Raw genomic sequence first — 11,708 nt, forward strand, 5'->3', positions numbered from 1 at the left:
GGTAGCTGCAAGGGTGCATCAGCATTGGCATTCTGGACAGTGGAGCAGCAAAGAATGTCATAACAATAGTTACTGAGAAAGAGGGACCACTGCTGAAATGGGTGGGCAGTCCTGTCAGACAGCTTAGAACGGTGGTCAAATAAGGAAACTGCATTGTGGCTGATGATGAGGAAGAATCTCGCCCCATACAAGAAAATGTGATAGTTATTAGCCACAAAAATAACAGCTGGCATTTACTTTCCCACCTGTTAGTAATTACACTGAGTTGTGAAAAGAGTGTCTGGTGCATAATCAATGGGCTGTTCTGTGCCATATTGCTTCCAATGGGACAGGACTGCACCAATCCTACACTGTGATGCACTACAGGCCAGGGTTAAAGGTTTACTCAGTGTAAAAGAAGCCAGACAGTGAGCAGAATACGAACACTGCTTCAGAGGCTGAAAAGCCAGTTGACAATCTACAGACCAGAAAAACTTAGTGCCCTCCTAGTAAATCCAGTAAAGAAGATGGAAGATGTGCATGGCCCAGCAAATGAACTGAGCACAATATGAAATCTTACCCAAAAAAGACAGGAGCTCCTTCAGGTTCTTGAATTCTGGCAGGTTGACAGTGGCTCTGATGAGGCTGTCTGTTGGGAAGAGGCCATCTTTGCTAAACACATGTCCCAAAATAATGCTTTTCCAGTCTGCAATGAAGACCATTCTCCAGGAAACATTGGAAAAGTGACTAAAGGTTTTGCTAATGTTCCTCTGGTAGGACCTGTTACCCAACATCACCAAGATAATTGGCGCAACAAGAAATGTCCTGAATCAACTGCTCCAAGTCCTGTTGATAAATTTGCAGCATGGACAAGATTCTGAAAGTAGAGTCATTAAACTGGTAAAGTCTAAAGGGGGTATTGAGGACCAAGAAAGTCCGTGAAACAGTGTCCAATCATAACAGCAAGTAGGCATCACTCAAGTCACTGCACAAAAAATACTGGCTCTGAACAATTTTCCCAACAATCTGTTGGTTGCAAAATTGAATAAGAATCCATGACACATTGTGACGAGTGATCTGTTTAAAATTGGTGCAAATGTGAATAGCACTTTTGTGCTTTTGAATCTCTACTACAGGTGCTGCCCACTGACTCGATACAGTAGTAGAAATGACGCCTTGATCCTGCCAACACTGCAACTTGGCATTTACCTTGTCATGCATGATGAAGGGAATGGGGCAGGGATGACAAAAAATGGCTTAAGAGAAACATGTGCCTCAAAATTTTCAGCCCGATCCATAGTATTCTCAAACAACTGGCCGTATGACCACAGTAAGGAGCCTAAATCATGAATAGAAACAGATTGAGTCATTAAATGCATTTCGTCAGCCATCTGGAAGCTGAGAACAGAAAAGGAATCAAGGCTAAAAATATTTTGCATCACCAGTGAATGGACCACTAACAATGTAAGTTAACATTCCTCGTTTACATAATGTGCGAAGACAGAGAATTGCCACTACAAAATTGCACTGTTTACTAACCTGACATAGCAGCTGTTGAAATGCCAGGCACCACATGAGCTTGTATGTATCTAAATTAACAAGGCTTATAGTTGCTCCTTTGTCAAATTGAAATTTGACTGGCCACACACTCCACCAAAATGTCAGCAAAATACCCATGCACGGCGAGACGACCCCAGAGCCCAGTGAAAACACATGGCTCATGGTCAAATGGCCTCTTTGATACCATACCCCACACATGGCATCCATGTGTAGAGAATCTTCATAAACATGCAGTGAAGGACAACAGGGATGAGGAGGAGAACAATGTTGAAGACCCAGAAACCACAAAGGGTGGGAAATACGGCACTGTGAACAACATAAACCTGCCATGCTTGGCACAGGCAAAGACAGGCAGCGCCGCATTGCCGTTGTGCCCGAATTGTCAGCAACATCAACGCTTTGTGACTGGGTGCAGGTACCCATGAGGCCTCAGGACATGTTTAACATGAACGCCTAATTGAGCCACCTGCCAATTATCAGAAAGCATGTCTCCTGCTGCTACCATCAACTCATGTGAGCAACATCAGCTAAAGAAGATTCAAACGAGGTCACACCCTAGTCTGAACCTCAAGATCAGGCACTATTGGAACACTCAAACCAACATTTGCGCAAGAGGCCTTATGAATTGGCAACCCAGACTGCATACAAATGCCCTGGGTGCTTGTGGTGCTGGTTAAACTGCAACTGTGTCACCACCACATGGGTCTGATTTTCAAAATAGTGCATCAGGAAGTGACAAAGCTCATCATAGGGGAGTCTCTCTGGCTCAGTGGAGTGCTTCAAAATTTGAACAATTTCATATCAACATGCATTGCTGGACAACAAGGCAACCTTATCAACTGGATCAATGATAAACCTTAACTGGCAGTGCAGTAAGAACTGGCAGATGTAATTCTCCCATGTTTCCATAGACTCATCAAAACCAGCAAACAGCATCAAGGGCACAGAAAAAAAGTTCTCAGCAGATTCCTGATCCATCCCTGGCAGGGCAATGATGCAAAGTAACTCTGCATTCTTATTCATATATGCGTGTATTTGCTCCTGCTGCTGCTCCTTTTGTAGGCGCAACTGTTCCTGCCAGCACTGCAGAAACACCACATCCATGGTGGACCAAATTACAAAAGGGAAACAAAAAATTGGGGCATCGCACATGTAATAATGTCCTTCATCATGACTTTAGTATCTGCACTGGTGTGAAAGTGCTGCTACACAATGTTAGTGCAGGTATTTCACAGGCTGATGGTGGCTCAATAATAACTGGGAACTGAATCCCTTGAGAGAAAATGAGAACTCGCTATGCTGTTCAATCTACAGAAAGCAGAAGGCCTGAAACATCATAGACACATGCAAGGGGATAATTCAGCACACAGCTGAGCACTCGGCAACAAGATTCAGCATGATGTAAAAGGTGAGTTCCGTGATAGTTGGACTCAGTGTAAGCACTGGCCTGTCTGGTCTACAGCTGCAAAAGTTGGACTCAGTGTAAGCACTGGCCTGTCTGGTCTACAGCTGCCCACAGGTAAACACCTCTGTGAGTGAGTCTGCCTAATACACACTGTGCACACCCTCCATGGCAGGTTTCCACACTGTTCCACTACGCTTCTCAAGTCAGCTCATCTCCCTCCAATGCAATGCCTGCTGGTGGGGATACAAAGTGTATTTGAAAAGGACACAACTGGAATCATTGCCTGTTCTTGGCAAATGAAAGCTTGTAATCCATCACCAATCACTTCACTGCCAACAGGCTTTCAACCCTAATTTTTCATTCAGAACACTTTGTGAATACAAGTAGATGATAGGAACGGGAGGGGTAGAAATTCTGTATAGCAGAAAATATGCAAATCCCAAAGTCTTTGATCGTCTTTTAACGTAAAGTGCGTGGCTAAAAGTTATTACCAGTAAGGCAAGAATGATTATGAAATGACTAAAAAAAGCAGGAATAAAGAGGAAGAAGATACAAAATAAAAGTTATGGGAGATACATAGGCAGCACTTCCAGAGCTGAAACTCAAAATGAAAAGTGGCAGTTGCTATACTTTCATCCATTTTCTCAAGTTTCTAATTGCACTGAGATTGTCTGTCATTATTCAGATTTTTAAAATCTTTTTTAGATGCAACTGTAAGTATGGAGCCACTATCAGTATGAGTTAACCAGTGAACAAATTGTCCAGGAGGTACAAATTTTATGATCTCATTCAATCAGCAGGTTATGCTAATAGATGCACACATCTCTACGTGTGCACGCATTTGTGTGTGTGTATGTGTGTGAGAGAGAGAGAGAGAGAGAGAGAGAGAGAGAGAGAGAGAGAGAGAGAGAGAGAGAGAGAGAGAGAGAGGGGGGGGGGGAGATGAATTTAGTTGGAACACTAATAAGCTAATGTACATGTAAAGTGACTGTAAGTGGGCAATACTAATTTTATGTATGAATGTTTCAAAGGTTTATCAAGACTTCTCATAAGAATGGACAGACCAGATACAACTATTGCAGTAGATGGATCTCTCTTTAAACACCACCCTAGGCTGAAAACATGGATGAACAAATACATCCAGCTGTTAGCACCTGGAAAAAAGGTATGTTCTGTTTTGCTTACTGTTATTACAGATATCGCCATCATCTTCTTCTTCTTCTTCTTCTTCTTCTGTATATCTAAATCACTAACGTGGTTCATAGTTCATGAGCCAAGCTGCAGATTGCCTATCTAATGGATTCCAGCTGCAATGAATGTATCATGCCCATATACACTACTGGCCATTAAAATTCCTACACCATGAAGATGACGTGCTACATATGCGAAATTTAACCAACAGGATGAAGATGGTGTGATATGTAAATGATTAGCTTTTCAGAACATTCACACAAGGTTGGCGCCGGTGGCGACACCTAAAACGTGCTGACATGAGGAAAGTTTCCAACCGATTTCTCATACGCAAACAGCAGTTGACCGGCGTTGCCTGCTGAAACGTTGTTGTGATGCCTCGTGTAAGGAGGAGAAATGCGTACCATCACGTTTCCAACTTTGATAAAGGTCAGATTGTAGCTTATCGCGATTGCGGTTTATCATATCGCGACATTGCTGCTCGCGTTGGTCAAGATCCAATGACTGTTAGCAGAATATGGAATCGGTCGGTTCGGGAGGGTAACACGGAATGCCGTGTGGGATCCCAACGGCCTCGTATCACTAGCAGTTAAGATGACAGACACCGTATCCACATGGCTGTAACCGATTGTGCAGCCACATCTCGATCCCTGAGTCAACAGATGGGAACGTTTGCAAGACAACAACTATCTGCACGAACAGTTTGACGATGTTTGCAGTAGCATGGACTATCAGCTCAGAGACCACGGCTGCGGTTACCCTTGACACTGCATCACAGACAGGAGAGCCTGTGATGGTGAACTCAATGACGAACCTGGATGCACAAATGGCAAAACGTCATTTTTTCAGATGAATCCAGGCTCTGTTTACAGCATCATGATGGTCGCATCCATGTTTGGCGACATCGCGGTGAACGCATATTGGAAGTGTGTATTCGTCATCACCATACTGGCATATCATCCAGCTTGATGGTATGGGGAGCCACTAGTTACACGTCTGGGTCACCTTTTGCTCGCATTGACGGCACTTTGAACAGTGGACGTTACGTTTCAGATGTGTTACAACCCGTGGCCCTACCCTTCATTTGATCCCTGTGAAACCCAACATTTCAGCAGGATAATGCACGACGGCATGTTGCAGGTCCTGTACAGGCCTTTCTGGATACAGAAAATTAACAGACTGCTGCCCTGGCCAGCACATTCTCCAGATCTCTCACCAATTTAAAACGTCTGGTCAATGGTGGCCGAGCAACTGGCTCGTCACAATACACCAGTCACTACTCTTGATGAACTGTGGTATCGTGTTGAAGCTGCGTGGGCGGCTGTACCTGTTCACGCCATCCAAGTTCTGTTTGACTCAATGCTCAGGCATATAAAGGCCGTTATTACAGCCAGAGGTGGTTGTTCTGAATATTAATTTCTCAGGATCTATGCACCCAAATTGTGGGATAATGTAATCACATGTCAGTTCTAGTATAATAAATTGGTCGAATGAATACCCGTTTCTTCTTGGTGTAGTAATTTTAATGGCCAGTAGTGTAATTATAAATCAAATTTAAAATTATGTCTTAACCTACTCACTAATAAGTTTAATGTTATGTTAACACAATAAGACATGTATTACAGTTAGAAAATATGTCTGTGTCTTGAGACAGCACAACTCCTGGTGCACAAATTATCCGGACTATTGTTAATCAATATTTGAGAATGAGGGCATGTAGTGACTTTGAAACAACTTAATGCAAAATTTGAAATCTTTACAAAAATTTTTCTCAGCTGACATCCTCCATAAAATAATGAAAGGAAAAAAATATTGCTTACTAAATTTCTGCTGTTTGTGCAGTAATACTTCAGCATTCAGCATGAGATTTTAATTTATTGCTTCTTTACTATTACCTTTATTTGTTACTTGTTTTGCAGACAATATCCACATATACCACTGGCTGTACCTGCAAAATTATTTCATTGTACAACGCACAATTCAGGAGATGTGACATTATAAACATTGGGTGCAGGGAAAACTAGATTTTGCTTAAAACAGAGTGCAAATTACACAGATTCAATCAGTCTGAGTTTGATAATGAGAGCACTTAATGATAGCCTATAAAGTTAAACATAATTTCAAACCTTTTCTAAACTTTTTCTCACTTACATGTTTAACATCAAATATTTAATACATTAGCTCAGTTGTTAAATAATTAGCCTTTGATACTGTTTCACACATGGAAGTTTGATCCGGGGTGCAAAGGTTTACTGATTTTCAGTGTTTATTATTGTTATAAATATATGCTTGTATATCTTTGTTTATAACAAAGACGTGAAGGAGGCAGAAGAGTCGTTGTTCAGATAATGTCGTAAGAATTTCATCATTATATAATGCAGAAGGGCCTAGGGATCTAATGTTTGTTCTTTTCACACAGACAAGAGTCCTTCAAAAAAGTGAAACATTTGAAATATGAATATTTTCTTGGTGTTTGCAGTTTGTATGACAGACCATTGCATTTGTCCACAGTTCCGCCTGCTTCTTGCTGAAGATGGCAGCGGTAAAGGTGCTGGAATAGTGGCCGCAATTGCTCTTCGGTTGAAAGAGAGGTTTCAAGAAACGTGACTAAAGTCAGATCCAACCGAAATGAGCAAATACTGAATAATGTACACCAAAATATATTTTGAGAAGGGCCAGCAGGCTTGCTTCACTATATGCAGTAATGAAAAAAAAAATACAGAATGTAGTGAGCAGTGGTTGACTCATTCATTAACAATGATATTTCACAACACTATGAAGATGCTACTGAACTCTTGGAAGCAAGCTGGCCACAAGTTTAAGAATTTCAATGAAGTTACTTTTCAGGAACTTGGAATAACTGTGATAAAATGCCCTTTCAAATATCTGTTGTGAAACAATGTTAATCTTGTATGACAAGCCTATTTATACTCAAGTGATTTTGTTACATTTTTCAATAAAATGGGATATTGTAGTTTTACAAACTGATGTGGAACTTCTATCAAAATGATAATTTAGGACCATATGGTTCCCATAAATTAGTTTGTAAGACATTTTTTCCAGATTCAGAGAACAATATAGTAACAAACATTTGAACATAGTATAATGTATATAATACAGTAATGTTACTTAACATACACGACTACAGAAAGAATATTGTAAAAGTTGCCTTTTGTGTGGTCTATGTCAGAATCTCAAAATTTCTGTTCCTATAAAGATCTTGTGTAATAAAAAAAAATGTTCACCAAGATTCCATAAATGATATGTCTACTGTTTCATGCATTCTGACTATTAGTCAGGTATGACTAATTTCATACATAGTGTACTCTCGTGAATAAATAGGACCGTATATTTGGAAGAACACCAGTGTGCAGGGATGTACATGTGTAGAGATAGTATATTTGGAGCAAGTGTCTTTTGTACAGTTTTGAATAGAGGTCAGTAATGAACAGAGAAACAAAACTGAAACACCAAATGTGATAATCTGTAACTGGTTACTACTTTTGCATGTGAAACTGTCTTTTTATTCCCCCACATTCACTTGACTTTCCAGCATGAAGAAAAACAGCTGCACTTGCTATTGATTTATTTGTTAACAAATCATGGTCAGTTCTGGCCTCATGGAAAGCCATTATCAAGTGGAGATCTGTATTTGATTTGGCCTAGTGAACTGTTTCAAATGAACAGTGACGTAGTTCACAACACTGAGTTAAGTTCGTGTCATCATTTGGTAACAGCCTTTAGTGATACTGAAACCAGTTGTAGTTTACCAAGAAATATACTGTATATGGTGCTTTCACATGCATCATTAGTTCTTTATAGTTGCAGATTAATGCTCTACTCCACATTGTGATGGAAGTGATGATTACATTTTGCCAGTTTGTCCAAAATAAAATGGTAGTGGAGTTTTAGAGGAAGGATTACTCACTGGCAAAAATATTAACCTCTTAAAAATTAAGTATCTATTTTTTTCACATTGAAGATTCAGTCTCACTCAACATTTGGATTGTTTTAAGAATACTTATTAAAGTCCAATTCCAGTAAATGATAAGGTAAGAAGCAAGCTGTTAAACTGCAGTCCCGAGAGTGATTTAATCAAACAGTCTGAAACCTGTATGAGGACAGCAGGATAACTGTTTGAATTATAAATTCAAATTTCGTACCAAATTAAAGAAACAGATTTCCCCTTTTCACTGTAGTTGTGCTCACGTAGTGCAACATATAGGTAATTCACTGACTGTGGGTATAACAATAGTGAGATTTCAAATTTTGATCAGATTTGTTAGTAAGTAAAATGTGTTAAGACAGCAGTGCAATAGTGAGAGAGGATGGGTGGTTACTTACTGTAAGTATAACATTGTCACTATCTTTGGTCAACTTTAGTAGGTCTTCATCACTCCATTTGTTATTCTTCACCACTATAAGCTGAAGTAGGGATATATGCTGATGAACGAAAACATTATGACCACTTTCCACAACAGGGTAGAATGCCACCTGCTGGCATTGTGGCAATAAGGGAAGTGTATAAGCAGAGCAGATATAAATTTGGAAATATTCTATTGGTGATAAAAGTCAAAAAGGAGGAAAATTAACTTACAAAAGTGACTCTGACAAAGGGGAGATAAGTGTGGTCCAGCACCTGGTGACAAATATCATAGAAATAATGAAGCTGGTTGGATGTTTGCATGCCGCTGTTCTGAGCATCAATGGAAAGTAATTGAAGGATGGTGAAACCATGAGAAGGTGACAATGTATTTGATTCCCACACCTCATTCCTGAAAGGCAAGGTCATAGGCTTGCTCGTTCCGTGAAGCAGGATATGTGGTGATCTTTGGCAGATCCAATGATGGACTGCAATCCTGGTGTAGGCACAAGTGTTTTTTAGCACATTTTGCAGCACATGAAACTGAAGAAAAGGGCTCTGTAGCAGATAACCCCTGTGTGTTCTCATATTCAAGCAACAGCCTTAATTTTGAGTGCAGTGGGCATGAGACTACAGAAATGAGACTGTGGAGAATGGAAATTTGTCAACTGGTCAGACGGATCACATATCTTGCTATACCAGGTTGATTTTCATGTCCTGATATGCTATAACCCAGGCCAATGGCACCTCAAAACACACAATGCACCACTGTCATAGGCTGGTGGTGGCAGTATTATGCTTCAGTGGAGATTCATCTGGGCTTTCATGGGTCCTGTAGTGGTAATTGAAGGCACAATGATAGCTCCGTACTATGTGAACATTAATGCAGATCACCTTCATCCCTCCATGTCTGTTGTTGGCCCCTGATGGTGACGGGGATACTTGAGCAGGATAACTGTCTTAAGTCACAAAGCCAAAATCATTCTGCAGTGGTTTGAGGTGAATGACAATGAACTCAAACTGATGTCTTGGCCACCAAATTTACCTGATATGAACCAAAATGAACTCACCTCAGATTCTATCGAGCACTTGTTCTACACCCACAAACCACCACCCCTAATTTATGTGAACTGCATGACATGTGTATAAACATTATGCTGCATACATAACACATTTCAGCTGTACTTCATTTTTTATGCCTTACAGCCACTGGAAGGATTTTCAATTGTTGTTTTCTTTTTTTTCGTCACGTATTCTGTAAGTTCATTATCCAATTTACACAAACATTAAGTGAGATCATGTGTAGCCTACTATTTAAGTACCAGTATCCATTGTTGAAGTCAAACTATAATGTAGGACCAGTGAGGAATGAGATTCATCAGCTACTGTGAAATTATTTTTTACTTTGATCTTTTCCTCATTACAGAGGCTTATCTCCAACATAAGAATTTACTCGGAAATTACTATACAAAGAATAAATGTTCTTAAACTATATTTTCAAAATATTCCTCTAGGTGTTTCAATCTTGTGTGTCCTCTTCCTCTGCGCCCATTCTCCTGATTGTGTGCTATACATTTTGGAGCCAGGTGGTCACAGGTCTTCCTCTTCCTCTTCTTCCCTCCGGTTCCCACTCTGGTATCAGTTCTGGTATTCTGGCTTCCTCCATTCGTCGTACATGCCCGTACCACTGTAATTTCTTCCTATCCATTCTCCTTATTATTTCGGTGTTCCTTATCTTTCCTTTCCTGGAGATTCTTGCTGTTCTTCTCCATAAGTCCATCTCTAGAGCTTGTAATTTTTTAATGTGCTTCAGGTTAATTGTCCAGGTCTCTGTTCCATACTAAACCACACTTTCTAATATGGATTTGTATATTAATTTTTTAGTTCTGCTCATTACACTCCTACTTCATAAGACTGAGTTAAGCATCCCAATGACCTTCCATTCGCTACTAATTCTTTTATTGATTTCTGACTCTGATTTTCCCTCAATTTCTAAAGAGGATCTCAAATAACAGAAAGTGTTTATCTTTTTGATTTTCTTTCCTTTAATGTATAGCTCATCTGAATCATTAGTCAAGGTTTTTTTTTTTTTGTAATTAATCTTCAAACCCCAAAAGTATTTTATGCTACTGCTAGTTGATTGCACATACAGTTAGCATCCTCCTCATCTTGTGCTACGACTACTTCATCATCAGCAAACAATAAATGATGTAGGCAAACTCCATCTCTTATTTCTAATCCCATACTGCTACATTTACGAGACCATGTTCTAAGGCTAATATCTATATGGGTTTTAAATAATGATGGTGACATGGGACAGCCCTGTAAAAGGTCTTTGCTTGTTCTAAATTTCTGTGAAAGTTTATTACCAACTTTCAATTGGCAAATGTTATCTTTACACATGTTGTGATCTTCAGTCCAGCGACTGGTTTGCTGCAGCTCTCCATGTTACTCTATCCTGTGCAAGCTTCTTCATCTCCCAGTACCTACTGCAACCTACATCCTTCTGAATCTGTTTAGTGTATTCATCTCTTGGTCTCCCTCTACGATTTTTACCCTCCGTGCTGCCCTCCAATACTAAATTGGTGATCCCTTGATGTCTCAGAATATGTCCTACTAATCGATCCCTTTTTTTAGTCAAGTTGTGCCACAAATTTCTCTTCTCCCCAATTCTATTCAGTACCTCCTCATCAGTTATGTGATCTTCCCACCTAATCTTCAGCATCCTTCTGTAGCACCACATTTCGAAAGCTCTTGTTCTCTTTTCGTATAAACTACTTATCGTCCACGTTTAGCTTCCATACATGGCTACACTCCATACAAATATTTTCAGAAAAGAGTTCCTGACACTTAAATATATACTTAATGTTAACAAATTTCTCCTCCTCAGAAACTCTTTCCTTGCCATTGCCAGTCTACATTTTATATCATCTCTACTTCGACCATTATTAGTTATTTTGCTCCCTAAATAGCAAAACTCATTTACTATTTTAAGCATCTCATTTCCTAATCTAATACCCTCAGCATCACCCAATTTAATTTGACTACATTCCATTATCCTCTTTATGCTTTTGTTGATGTTCATCTTATATCCTCCTTTCAAGACACTGTCCATTCCAATCAACTGCTCTTCCAGGTCCTTAGCTGTCTCTGACAGAATTACAATGTCACCGGTGGATCTCAATGGATTTTAATACCTACTCCGAATTT

General features: G+C 39.8%; 1 protein-coding gene across 1 annotated transcript in view; it reads left to right on the forward strand.

Annotated features, from left to right (window-relative positions):
• The window catches only part of LOC124600483 (hexokinase-1-like), a 284,884-nt gene extending 277,499 nt beyond the window's left edge, over positions 1 to 7,385 (forward strand). Inside the window, exons 10-11 of the mRNA XM_047136165.1 lie at positions 3,976 to 4,109; positions 6,647 to 7,385. Of these exons, the coding sequence (XP_046992121.1) occupies positions 3,976 to 4,109; positions 6,647 to 6,742 (230 nt within the window). The 3' untranslated portion in view covers positions 6,743 to 7,385. The remainder of the gene's footprint in view (positions 1 to 3,975; positions 4,110 to 6,646) is intronic.
• The last annotated feature ends 4,323 nt before the right edge of the window (positions 7,386 to 11,708 follow it).

Source organism: Schistocerca americana, chromosome 1 (genome assembly GCF_021461395.2).
Source record: "Schistocerca americana isolate TAMUIC-IGC-003095 chromosome 1, iqSchAmer2.1, whole genome shotgun sequence".
Lineage (NCBI taxonomy): Eukaryota > Metazoa > Arthropoda > Insecta > Orthoptera > Acrididae > Schistocerca > Schistocerca americana.